This window comes from Camelus dromedarius, chromosome 1 (genome assembly GCF_036321535.1).
Source record: "Camelus dromedarius isolate mCamDro1 chromosome 1, mCamDro1.pat, whole genome shotgun sequence".
In the NCBI taxonomy this organism is placed as follows: Eukaryota; Metazoa; Chordata; class Mammalia; order Artiodactyla; family Camelidae; genus Camelus; species Camelus dromedarius.
This window is the reverse complement of record NC_087436.1, coordinates 107,497,707-107,512,229: the sequence shown is the minus strand read 5'-3', so window position 1 is coordinate 107,512,229 and position 14,523 is coordinate 107,497,707. Positions and strand designations below refer to the sequence as shown.

The following is a 14,523-nucleotide window of genomic DNA, read 5'->3' as shown; positions in this document are numbered from 1 at the left end:
GTAATTAAGTGAGCATGATAACTGATGTGGTGACCACCAAGCTGAAGGACCAGAAGACAACCACACATGCAGTGGAGGAATGGAAGATCTTTGAATCCAGGCAGATTCCAGGCAAGGCACAGTGCAAAAACCAGACAACAATGGACTGAAACTGAAATAAGAGATAAGGAAATGCAGAGGATGGATTCACACTACTTTCTAAGAAGCTTAATTGTGAAGGAAGAGCAGCTGCTCCCAAGTGCTGCTGCTACAGGGTGGTTTGGGGAAGGGGAGTTTTTTTTGTTTTTGTTTTTATTTTTAAACAGAGGCTAAATACACCAAGGAGAAATATCACAAATTAGGGGAGAAACTTAAAACACTGAAAAGATAAGTGACAGTTTCTCAAGAAGTAGGAGGGAAGTGGATCAAGAAATGAGGAATAAAAAAAACAAATTAATCTGGGAAAGAGAGAGACACTTTTCACTACCAAATGCAGAGTGGGAATTTAGGCCTTCACCTTGTAGACTGGATATTCTTCTTTGAAGGCTCTCAAAGCTTATCGATGATACAGCCACCATCCCATGTTAAAAATAATGCAAGATTCTTCCCCTAGCCCTACTTGAGGGGAAAAAAAAATAATGGGGAAAATGGGACTTCTTTGTACAAAGATTTACTGAGTGTTCATGTGATAAACACTGAGGATACAGACATAAATATCACCATCAAGAGTTCACAATCTGGTGCAGCCACTATGGAAAACAGTGTGGAGGTTCCTCAGAAAACTAAAAATAGAACTACCATATGATCCAGAAACTCCACTGCTAGGTATATACCTGAAGAAAACAAAAATATATCTGAAGAAAACAAAAGCACTAATTCAAAAAGATGCATACACCTCAATGTTCATAGCAGCACTATTTACAATAGCCTAGATATGAAAGCAACCTAAGTGCCCATCAACAGATGAATGAACAAAGAAAATGTAGTACATATTTACAATGGAATATTACTCAGACATAAAAAAGAAATTTTGCCTTTGCAATAAGGTGGATGGACCTACAAAGTATTATGCTTAGAGAAATGTCAGACAGAGAAAAATACTCGGTCATCACTTAATATGTGGATATAAAAAACAAAACAAAGGAATGTAAATAAAACAAAAAGAGACTCTCAGATACAGAGAACAAACTAATGGCTATGGGTAGGGAGAGGGAATGGGGAGATGGGCAAGATAAGGTTAGGGGATTGGGAGATACAAACTACTGTGTAAAAAATAAGTAAGCAACAAGGATATATGACACATCACAGAGAAATATAGCCATTCTTTTGTTATAGATTATACTCCATTTAAAGTTATAAAAATATTGAATTACTGTGTTGTATATCCAACTAAATCAACTATACTTCAATTTAAAAAAAAATTTACAATCTGGTAAGAGAGTGAGGACTATCAATTAAATAATTCCAAACAGTATGACAGCTGCAGTAATGTAAGCAAACATGAGGTGGGATGCAGTCACAAGAAACGGGGGAGTCAGCCTAGCACTGATTGCCAAGGTGGACTGCAAGTTCCATGGTACCTGAAAGACTTTATCTCTGAATCCTTAGCACTCAGCACTGTGCTTACAATATTAATAGTGCCTCAATCGACGTGCGTAGGGAAGAAAAGTTGTGCTGAGTATTGGGAAATACGGCTCCAGAGGAAAAGAAGACCTTGAATTCAAAGATAAAAACCTTATCCTTGACCCACAGGAATTCAGGCTAACTTTCGAGTCTATTCATTAAAATCACCTTGCTCCTTCTCTCCCTCTGTTGCGCTCACCTGGCAATGAAGCCAACTGGCTAATCCCACCCGTTCTCATCTCTAAACTGAAAGTGGCGGGAGAGAAATCACTGTGCCAACCATCTCCCTTTGGATTTGATCACAAGCAAAAATGGACACAACTCCACCCCGGTGACATTCCGCAATCCCCAGGATGGTCACTCACCGCTCCCCCTTTTCAGAAGGACTTCACTCCTCTTTACCTCGCCCTTCACACCACCTACGCACCCCCCCCCCCCACTCTGCCTCCAGGTCTTTGAGAAAATAAAAGCCATGGGGCAGGAAGGCCATCTTCACCCCACCTGTCTGCCTGTCTGCCCACGCTCCCTCCTGTCACCACGTGGGGATGGAATGTCCCTGCTCTGTCAAAAGCCAGCCCCCTCATGGTGCTTCAGCTCCCATCCCATCTTGCCTTCTAGCATCCATTTCTCCCTCCCCCCAACTATCCCCAACCATATTCAGGTGTGACTAATAGTCTCTTCCCTTCACAGCAAACTTCCTCCTCATCAGGGTGCTGTTACCACCATCCTCACCCTGTTCCCTGCTCAATCCACCCCAACCTGCCTTCTGCGGCCTCTGGTCCCTGGAGGGTACCGAAGTGGCAGGCTGTCAGGTCCAGCTTGGTCTTACTGTTCCTGATTCTCAGCATCTCTCAACTGAGGCGCCCACTCCTGTCTTCAGACCTGAACTTCTCTTGGCTTTATGACGACCAGATACTGCCCAGCTGCTGCCCCCACCTCACCAGAAGCTTCCTCTTCTCAGGCTCCGCCACTGCTCCAGGGAGCTTCGGTCTGGCCCCCTCCTCCTCCCATCGGTATATTCTTCCCTCCCTGACCTCGGCCAGACCCATGCTTTAAATACTGTGGACAGACCAGTGGTTCCAAAAACCCTCTCTCCACTGCAGTAGGGCCAGTCTATCACCACCCATCACTGTAACTCTGGAATGCCCTCTCCCCCGACTCAACCCCATCTTTTCCTCCCCTCAGGCCATGCTCAAATCCTAACTTCTTCAGGAAAATTTAAAAATCTTCCAATGCACCCCCAGCCCCACTGCTCTTTTCAGACTTCCTAAAGTATTTAAATAATCAGCAGTACAGGATTTATTACTTAGTTACAGAATTCTGTAACTGTTCCCTAGATGTCTGCTTCGCTTTGGTGCAAATCTCTCCAACCAGGTTTAGGTTTCGGAACCATACAAGCACTTCTTTTTGTGTACTTGGCGCTGAGCTGGTAATATCCAATTATCAGTTCTCTGCTATCAGCAATATTTTATAAAGTAAAAACCAAAACTCATACATATTTTAGTTTGTTAAATAGTCTGAGAAAAATCTGGACTTTGTCCCAAAGTTACTTAACAAATCAAAAAATCATTTTTAAAACCCCTTTATCTGGAATCACCATATAGCATCGTGGGGTAAACACTAACATCTGGAAAAGCAGGACTAAACCTGTGAAACTTTCTACCACTGATGTCCTCAGAATTTTTAAAACTTCATATTGAGCATTTCATGTAAAACACAGGAATAGAGTAAATGTATTTCCAAGGAAAACATTAAATGCAGTTCAATATTTGTGCATAAAAATAATAAATGGAATTTAATCCTTTAATACAAAAGGCTACATGAGATTCAAGGACCAAGGGTGGTCAAGCTGTGGGTTTCTGCCAGACCTCTCTAGAAACATGGCTATGGAAATACGTGCTGTTCACTAAAATAGTTGAAGGATCTAAGCTTTAAGCTACATTGAAGTCCAGTTCATCTACTAAGTACAAAGAGGCTTATTTTTCATTATTAAAGAAAAAGGAAAAAGAAAAAAAAGAAAAGAAAACGCGTGGCCACACCTAAAGAATTAAAACTCAAACCACCAGACAGCTTGACTGTCCTTGACCTGCCCACATAGCCCTGTCCCCACTCCAGGCACTGGACACATGCCCTTGACTCTCCAGCCACATTAACTACATCGCAAGGCAATCATCTTCATGCCCATGGGCTTGCTGGGGGCTCCCAGCTTCCATCCCCTGACTTCTTCACCACTTTCTTTACCATTATCTTTCTCATTCTTCTCAAATTGGCTCTGGACCCTCCTCTGATCCTCGATGCCACCAACTATGCCCCCAAAGAGGCTGTGGTTGCCCTCCTCTGGGTTCCTGTTGCTATTTGTGCCTCTGATACTTGAGCGTTTACCATACTGTTCTGAGATGTATTCACGAATCTTTCTCCCCAAATACCTGTTAGTTCCTGGAGAAGACAGACCATGTTTTTAACCTATATTCTGTAGTGAAAATTGAGTGTCTCCCCAAACTGTATGTCCAAGTTCTAAACCCTAGTATCTCTGAAACTGACCTTGTTTGGAAAGAGTGTCTTTGCAGATGTAACTAAATTACAAATCTTTAGATGAGATCATCCTGGACTTCGGGTGGATCCTAAACTCAATGACTGGTGTCCTCTACAAGAAAGGAGAGTATTTGAAACACATACAGGGAAGGCCATGTGAAGACAGAGGCGGAGACTGGAGATGGGCTGCCACAAGCCAAGAATGTCAGAAGCAGAAAAAAGGAAGGATTCTGCCTTTAGAGGGAGCGTGGCCCTGCTGAAACCCTTGATTTCAGACTTCTTGCCTCCAGAATTGTGAGAGAAATCTGTTGCTTGAAGCCATCAGATTCGTGGTCATTTGCCACAGTCCTAGGAAACTAATACCCAGTCCAAACCTCAGCGTGCTGCCTACGACCTCGGAACCACTCAACAAAAACTGGGTTGAACTAAGACGGAAGATGAAAGCAAGGGTTCAGGATGAGAAAGCATCTGAATCACAGGGCAGGAATCTGAGACATGGGCCCTCCTCATGCCTTCACTATGGGAACTTGGGCAAATCTCTTATCCATCATGACCCTCTGATTTATTCCCTAGCAAAATGAGGAAACTGGCCCAGAACACCCTCCAACAGGACTGATATCCTTCAACTCACTTCATCTAGAACATTAGCTTTACTTGATTCTTAAATTATAATTTCTTCTCCTTTACTAAATAAATTTTATCAATTTTACTTTTATCTAAAGAGCTTTTAGGTGCAAAAAAAAACTGGATTAAAATGACATTTCAAAGGCACTTAAAATTTAAATAGCTCTTGAAAATTCAGAGATAGTTTGATAATATGCTGAAAAGTAATTTTCTACAATATCAACTCTTCCCTCTCCATAAAATCAACAATTTACAAATAGTTGGTTTAATCCAGCTAGAACTGTTGACAATTCAGAAAAACTCGACCTAAACTTGAATCAGCTGAACCGCCACTGGTCCAGAACTCAAATGTATGATGACTAATTTCTTCAGAGTTACAAGGGATATTGCCAACACAAAGGTTGTCTCCACTTGACTCCAGGCTGTAATTAAGGTCCCATACCCAAAATTTCCACTTCAAAGAACCTGGCTAAGAAATAAATACAGCTGCTGCCACTACCAAATGGTCAAGTGCTGGTAAAGGAGTCAAAGGAAACAAAAACTCTTTTACCATTTTCAGGCCTCCATAAACAGAAACACATAATTTTCCTGTGTCAAACCTTTCCTAATTCAAACAAATGGAAATAAAGAACAAAGGTGTTAGTAATTAAATGTATACTTATTTACCATTAAGTCCTGCTTAATTAGGGTTAAATTAAAAACCATATTTTAAGTTTTTTCACGGGTCATGCTGCCCCCCTGACTTTCATGTTTTCATAGCGGCAGCCTTGATTCTTTTTTAGGAAACCAACCAAAACATCACAGAGGAACACGGCGCCGAGGGGCTCATATTTCAGATCGACAAAATATCCACTAGAAACACTCTCAAACTTTTCCAAACCAATTCATCTTTCAGAGAATAAAATCAAGAGTCACTGGGGCCAAAGATTTAGCTACAGTTGGCAGAACCACGCTTGCAAAACTGGACGGTGAATCGTAGCAGAGTTAGAAGACCAAAAACTTTTTCTTCCAGGTGGAAACTCAATCCGCAAATTAAGTCCCTTGAGTTGGACGGCTCAACAAACTCCCAGTTTCCAATTCCGAGGTTCCCGAGTTTTAAAGACGAGCGCTCACACACAAGAACACAGGGCTAGGAGGTGCACGACTTCGTCTCAAATGTATTTCTGCCCCTTAAAAATAACTCGATTTTAAAAGGTGCTCTATAACTGTCATACAACTAAGAGTGCAAAAGCAAAGGAAACAGCCTTGGGGAATCGGGGATCCCACACAGGGCCGTTCAAGGTCCTCGTGTAGTATTCTGCAAACTAGCGCCTAAGTAACTTAACGTGCACGAAGCTGAAGCACCGGTGCTTCTAGCAGAGCACTGTTTCTGGACGCCCAAGCACGGGATGAATGAGCTTTAACTCCGTCGAGAGCATGTTTATTTGCATCCTCACGTGGCACCGCGCTGCGACCGCAACGCTGCGCCGGGACCGCACCAGGAAACCCTAAAACTTTTACTTTGCAAACTGGCGGAGCTGGGAGGGGGCTCGAGGGCACACTCGCTGGCCCGCCCCAGAAGTGCGCCCAGGCCGAGCCCACCGGGTCTTCCCCCACCACCATCCCCCGCCTGCAGCTTCCTTCCCACAAAGGCGCGGGGATGCCGGCGGGACCCTCTTCCAAGCGGCGCACAGGGAGAAGCGGCGCGACGGGAAAGCGCCAGGAGGGAGGAAGGGGGACCGGGCGCGAGGGCAGAGTGGCGCCCCGCGTGCTACTCACAGGGTGACCGTGCGGTTGGGCAGCGTGTCCGGGGGCAGGACCTGCGCGAGCTCCAAGCTGCTGCACACCACCTTGCCCTCGGCGGTGCCCGCCGCCCTGCCGGCCCCTCGGGGCCGCCCGTCGTGCTTGCAGCCCGGGGGCAGCGCCGCGGCCCCGCCGCCTCCTCCCAGCAGCGCGAGCAGCGCCAGTAGCGCCAGCGGCAGCAGCAGAGGCGGCGGCGCGCGGCCCCGCGGGCGCCCGGGCGGCTCCATGCTGCGGGCCGGGGCCTGCGGGCCGAGGGCGGAGCGCTGGCCTAGCGGGCCGCCCCGGCGCCCGGGCGGACGGGAGCGCGGTGCGGGCCCGGCGGCGCCCGGAGCCTCATGGCGGCCAGAGGACGCGCCCTCTTCGGCGCCGACATGCTCCTTTGTCCGCTGTGGCTGCGCTCGGCCACCGGGGAGTCGCGGGGTCACGGCCGCGCAGGTCCCAGCGCCGGTCTACGGACAGGCGGGAGCACCGCCTCCTCCTCCTCCGTCGCCGCCGCCGCCTCCCCCGGCCACTGCCCGCGGCGGTTCCTCCCAGCCCGCCGCTGCCGCCCGCCCCCGCCCCTTCCCTTCCCTTCCCCTCCTCCTCCTCCTCCTCCTCCTCCTCCTCCACCTCGGCGTCTCCTCTCCCCTCGCTGCCCGTGGCTCCGGGAAAGAGGCGCGCGCTCCCGGCCCTGCGCCGCCCGCCAGCCCAGGGGCCCGACCCCCGACCCCTTGCGCGCCCCGCCTCCGGGCAGGAGTTGTGGGGACCGCGGGGGTACGGTAACTCGTGCGGAGGGCGGAAGAAAGTTCTAGTCCAAACTCCAGCCACGGTGGCCACTATCCCGCACGCCAACCGCCCTCCAGACAAAGCCGTACTATGCGCCCCTGAGAGCCGCCCTAAGAGCCCTGGCCCCGGGCTTGGAGTGCGGGAGAAGAGCAGGGCTGAATTTCCTCGGAGAAAGGAAAGGAGAGGCAGAATGCCCCGGACCAGCTACCTTGAGAGGACGCGCCCTCTTTCCCACCTCTCTCCCCGGCTGGGTTATCGCGCCTCCTCTTGGCACACCGTTCTCTGATTTGTCCCTAATACAGCAGAACTAGGGACAGGTTCCTCTCCAGGAGAGAGGACTCTCCATAGCTGTTTCTGGCCTTCAGCGACTCCAGCTATGATCTCTGCAAAAGATGCACGGGGCTTGGATGGACCGGCAGGCTTTGGAGAAAGAAATTTCCCTCTGGGGTCCAAAGATACCCCAGATGTAACCAGTTAGAGCAATCGTGAGCAAACCAGCCAAGAAACCCCAGGTGAATGTATTATTCTATGTAAGGCTGCCAGCCCCAACATAACATTTGCAAGACCAGGGCTCACATACCCAATGTTTAAATATTTACAAGGAATATATCAAACTTTCAAATAAAATCTATTCTATGCTCCCACCTTGAGAAATAGAACACCAGGTTTGTGGACAGAGCTCTCCGATACCTTGGAGTTCCACCCCATACATGGCAGGGAGGGAAGAGGCAGACCCCAGCCCTTGGTGTCCACACTTTCATCACTTTTGCTTCTAGTGCCAGCTCCATTCATGAACAAGGGGGGTTTCCTGCTCATGTGTGGACACCCCAGCCCCTTGGTTGGACACACTCAACCAAGCTCCGTGCACACCCTGAAACAGCCACGCCTTGGCAGCCCCTCAGTCTTAGGAGTGTACACACGGGTGGTTTGGTCCTCCCTTGGGAGGACAGCTCTGGGAAGAGGCCTGCTCAGGCCCTGGAATTAGCCTTGGGAATTTTCAATCAGCGAATTCCAGGGTCCTGGGCTCCTTAGCCAAGGTCTAGAAGTACAAAGGGGATGCAAGCTCTTGGGGACACATCCCTTGGCCCTTGGGGAGGAGAGCTAGGATGGTGCCCTCTAAAATGCAGAGCCAGGATAGGGTTTTTCTTGCCTAAGTCTAAGGTCATTACTGCCTAGGGCCCCTACAGAGTCTATCTTAGGGACCAATTCCTAGGATCCTCTTTATATGACTAGAACTGTCTCAGTAGTAAATAAATTTCCTGTCCTTAACATACACTATTACGTTAAATTGAGTAGCACTTCATATGACCAACATTTTTTGAAATTGAACTATGTGAATCCAGGCATGTGCATAGTACATTCTGTGATAGAAATGTTCTGGATCTGCGCTATCCAGTATGGTGGCCACAGAGGGCTCTTTGATACTTGACATGTAGCTAGTGTGAGGTTAGAAGATACTTTCTCATTTTATTTAATTTTAATTAATTTAAATTCAAACTTAGTCCAAGGTGCCTAGTGGCTACCCCACTGAACAGTGCAGTTCTTGACACTGATGGATAGAAAAAGTAGATGAATTATCATCACCATTAAATAGCTTTATAAATGAGCTTAAGTGGATGAAACTGATCATATTTCTCTTGAATTTCTTTAAAGAATTCTTATTCCCTAACAAAATCATCATCATCATCATCATGTTTTCTTTATAAAGATAAAAACTTCTTACTAGAGCAAAATAGTTTATTAGCCATATGACTATTTTCATAGCTACAAACTGTAATGTGAACTCAGAATCTGAATATTTTCACATACCTTGTTTCAGCCTATAGTTGAAATGAATATGCATGTCTACTTTGAAATTTGTTTACCACAAGTACTAATATCAGCTTGATTATGTAACCTCTTTTTACTTCACTGTAGTTGAGAACATTTTATGAAGTACACAATCATCAAAGAGACAAGTAGTACAATGAATCCAAGAATAAATATGGAGGAAGTGTTTTATTACATGGATAATTTCAGCCATTCTTGCACAGAAATCACTCATTCTATCTTTGAAAATAAGAATCATTACAGATCACAAAATAGTAATACGGTATATTAAGGTGGAAAGGGCTTGGGAAAGTGTATCTTTCAACCCTGTAGTCCTTGGCATGCAGACAACCTTGAGTTATCATCATTCCGTACCGGCATGGGCTCATAAGGACACAGCAAGTGGTCCTTTCCCCACTTAACAAAGATCTCTGAGGATGATATTGTCTGAAACTTAACATCGTTTACCTTCAGTCACACCAAAAGCTTCACTTTAATTAAGCTACCCCAGCCTGACAGCCTCTTGTCAGACAGGTCTATCCACTGCTGATCCCCCCTCAGGCATCAAGAACATCATTTGAAGTTATAGGTCTTAATAAGTCCTTTCCAAGTTCTCACTGTGTTTGTGAGTATCACACTTTAGAACATCCTATAGGAACTGTTTGAGAAACCACTCATTAACCATATTCCTGTACACATAGTCCTGTAAAGCTGTATTGCATCAACTGTTGCTTTAAGGATGGTAGATGGACCACATTCCAAGGCTTCTATTCTGCGAATTCTGTCTTGCTGTTACGTAAGGCTTGTAGGAGACACCAGAGGAACACTCAAAGATGCTTTGTTTTTCCTCCTCATATAGACACTGTATTAAATATGTTTAAGCTTAAATATATATGTAATAAACATGTGGATGTATATACATATATAACATCCTATTTATTAAGTTTATTTTCAATGCCTGTCTTCTTCCCTCTCTACCAGACTATGAGCTCCTAATTTCCCCTAATTTAATCTTAAATTACTCCCTTCCACCTTCAGTCACTCCCTATTATATTACTCTAGAATCTAGAACTGTCATCTAGACTGACTGACATAACATGTCTTGTCCAAACCTGAAGATGGCTACCATTTTTAAATTTGTTTATAGTTTCATGTTGTTAGCCTCCCCCATTACAGTAACAGTTGTATGACACTTTAAGCAGTTTTTTGGGGTTTTTTTTGGCAGACACTTAGTTGCTGCCAGAGAGCCATCCCCCAATTTTTTCTCCCTTAGAAGCCAGCATCTCTGGCAACTGCCGGTGGTCACAATCTGGTTCTAGCCAAAAACAATCAAAGGCTGCTGTCCAATATGGTGGACGTTAGAAGCTTTGGGATAGAAATTTTTTGTGTGTGATAAAAGGAGACTTAAAAGATTTCTCTCACCACCCTCATCCTTCTTGCTTTGGAAATGGTATTGTGAGGACATGATACCTGGGGCTGAAGCAGGTATTTGGAGACATCAAGGCAAAAAGCCTAAAGGGAAATTCCAAAATAAAAGGAGGAAATGGAAAGACAAAAACCATTTGTGTCCCTGAGGTCATACTTGAACTGCCAATCAAGCCTCTGGACTTATTTTTATTGACTATGAATATTCTCTGGTTTAAGCCACTGTCATTATGGTTTTCTAGTGCCCACAGCAGTGTCTGACCCAGAGAAGAAAGTCCAAAGTACTTGCTGATTCTCATAGTTTAAATCTTACTCATTTTTATGTTCCAAACATCCAGTATAGTTCTTCATATGTATTAGCTGCTGAGTATTGAGAAGAGTGACTAATGTTCAGTCTTCTAGAATCAAGTGGAAATGTATAATGTCATGATTAAACTGACAACAGGAAAGAACAGCAATTTTTAGCACTTGAAATGTCTCAGTGACACCTCTATAAACCCGGTTAATAAACAGACATTCTCTGTTTATTTTTGCATCATTTAATGTTAATCTATTAATTGTGACAGCTGTAGTTTATATTTTTAGTCATTACACAGCATGTGCTAGAATGCATGCTTGGTCATTACCTAGGACCCAGATAGAAACAGCAATAGTGTCTCAAATAACCCCCTAGCCTTTTTAGACAGCATTGGCTCCTGTTCTGGTTTACTACTTACTAGAAATAGTGGCCTTCGGCAAGTCATTAAATCTCATCTTTCTAAATGAGACTCTGAACTGGAACCAGCTTTAAAGTGCTATGATTTTACACTCCTGAACCATGAATCCTTCTTTTGTTTGTCTGCTGCAGCCAGACTATTATTGGAATGTATCCTTGTGACAGTTAAATACCCTTTTTAGATGACCAAATATCTTTCTGAAATGGTATATTCTCTACCCACTGCAGTGTAATTACCATCAGTTGTAAATATGAAGAAGAAATATGAGGCAAAAACTGGCCAGCAGTGCCACGTGGGGAATTACTCTGATGTAACAGTAGTCTCCAAGTACATGACCCAGCAGGTGAGCACAGAGGTGTTAGAACAGGAAGGTTCACAGTGCAAATTAAGATGCTCAAACCACAGTTCATTACATCCATTTAAAACACACAGGGAAGAGTGAGAAGCAGGGAAAGAACTGGGGTAGGTGAACCCACCAGGGATAGGATGCAAACAGATGTAATATCTACCACTGGAACATACACAATATTCATGTGCACTGAGTTAGTCCATCTGTCTGTCTCTCTTCCAACTCAGACACATCAACATTCCCCAGTGCTGGGGTTTACAGAGAACAGAATTGAAATTTAACCAAGGCGATGTAAGACATCTGGGACCGACATCCCACTTGCGCTGTCAGAGACATACAGGGCACTTGTGCGTGGCCACAACTATATCTTGGCTGTGGACTTTATTTGTGCTTCTTGGACAGAGGGCACATGGGACCAGATTTGATGTCACCAATGGATAGCTGTTTTTCAACCCAATGTATAGAGTGCCTCATAAGCCTTATGCATATTTCATGAATCATAAATATTTATTTTTCCATCCTTTTCTAAATAAGTGATTTTTCTCTTTTGTCTCATATTTTTATCTGTTCACCAAACACATATTCTACCTTCTTTTTCTACGTCTACCATGTCACTCTGGCCATTGGCTTCTCTACTTAGTGTACTTTTTTCCTTCCTTTTTTCTATTATTTTTATAGCAGAACTAAATATTTTAAAATAACGCAGACAACATAGTACATAACAGAGGAAACAACAGACTTTGGGGAAATTTAGAAATATAGTCCACACCGGAGATGTAGATAGCTTCCCCAAATAGCACATTTCCTGAGTATTTATCTCCCAAATATAATATATATAAAACCTATCTTGTATCACTATCTACATTATTAAAATGTTACTCCTATGGGCTAATGTAATGATTAAAATCTATCAACCAACTAGTAATTATTAATGATAGGCACAGTGGCAGATATGCCAATCATGAAGTTTCCATCTAAATTTTTTTTTTAAAGCAGTAGCTTTCTTCCTCCTTAGTGTCAGTTAACATATTAAAACCCATTTGTTGAGCTGAACAGAATGGGAAGGTACATTTGAGATTATGCATTTCTTAACAAAGAAACTACTACTTTGAATCAACCTCTGAATCTGTATGTTAATAACACATTGAGTATCTTGTTTTTTGGAATTTTGTGATATATTTTAAAACACATTCCTATATCACTTGGAAGCCTCAAACATAATGAAGTCAAATAATTTGGTTATATAAACTTAGTCAAACTTTGAAATTTTAATTTAGATATATTGATTATTTTATTCATTATATTATATGTATTTCAAGTAATAGGGCTATTTTAGTTTATATGTTAATAAACCAAAAGTCATGTATATTTTTATATAACTTTATAGAATGCTAAAATACACAGGAAAGTGCTAAATTACAGAGGAAAAGGCATTGGATTTTTTTTTAAGTCGAGAGATTTGGATTAATATATTAATTCTACCTTAGGCAACTTACTCAACTTCTTGGTGCCTACGTTTCTTCACTTGTTAGATGGTTTAATTTAAATTTAATTTAAAATTTAATTTAAATTATTACGATCACATTGAAAGTTCCTAGCACATGACCTGAGCATAATAGGTGCCTACCGAAGGTTATTTGAATGTGAATCTAGCCCCTTGCCTCATACTCCAGATGAAGAAGATGAAATCTAAAGGGCAGTTGAATGGAATCTATCTATGGTCACATCCTTGGTTCATGTGAAAGCCTGAACCAGAGAGCTGGGAAAACGTTGTGGGGTAATTGGTTTCCCTTATAACCCTGTAATCAGCCTTTCTTATAAACCTGGTTATGAGTTATGATTTAAACCAATCACTTTCTGAGTATGTTTCCTCACCTGCAGAACTGAGGGACTAATAATCCACCCCCGCCACACACACACATTCTAGTTTTATTGGAAAGGTCAGGAAGTCATGTGTGGAAGAAGTCACTGGGAAAAACGTTCTAGGTCCATGATAACGTATCATTATAAACATTATAAGCTACAGAGCATTTCATCTTTATTAACACTACATGACAATTATATATATATATATATATATATATATATATATATATATATATATATATATCTCAGCTCCTTTCATCTCTACATCTCTGAATTCCTCTGAAATAGGTGGCATGAACATTCTTAGACACTGCTTCTTCTGGGAGGACACGATGGAGAATTGAGGCACTCACAGAAAATTCAGGAGAAAGCAAGCTGATGTTCTCCATCCTGCCTGACTTTCAGAGTTCTGTTTGGCTAGGTAATTACCTCAATCAACCCCACTCCTTTGCAAGTGAACAACCATCACCATGCAGATTAATATACACACATTCTAAGTTCAGTTCAGTATAACCCAGATGCTTCTCTAGGTACATCCATGAAGGGAAAGCTTTTCTCTTGTTTATTATTGTATCTCAGCACCTTGAACAGTGCCTGGCAGGCAATTGGCACTCCATAAATATTTGTTGACTGACGAATGAATGAATGATGAAAAGAATGGATATTTCTCCATTCATTAATTTGTCTTTTCATGACTGCCAGATAACAGTAACTTACTTGCTATATATGGTAACTCAAGCAAAACTTACCTTTATGAACTCAACTTACAGCTCAATTGACTGTGCATTGAAATTTCTCACATTTTCATTTACCCCTTTAGATTATTTGAATATTTGATGCTATCATTGCTAGATTATAACTGATAAAACCCCAACAGTCTGACTCCAAAGTCTCTCCCCGTCAGGAAACTTACTCATCTATTTGAGGCCTATTTGGCTCTAAAAGCTCTGTATATTAAATTCTAAACACACTTAATTAGCTTCTCTGATCTTCATTATATAAAACTTGGTCCCTTCTGATGGGAATATATATAATTAAAAAAAAAAACTCTCT

At 43.1% G+C, this 14,523-nt stretch overlaps 1 protein-coding gene across 1 annotated transcript in view; it reads right to left on the bottom strand.

Moving 5' to 3' along the window:
• ADGRA3 (adhesion G protein-coupled receptor A3) overlaps positions 1-6,767 on the bottom strand; it is a 98,644-nt gene extending 91,877 nt beyond the window's left edge. The window contains exon 1 of the mRNA XM_010991045.3: positions 6,517-6,767. Coding sequence (XP_010989347.3) covers positions 6,517-6,767 — 251 coding nt within the window. The remainder of the gene's footprint in view (positions 1-6,516) is intronic.
• Positions 6,768-14,523: the final 7,756 nt, after the last annotated feature.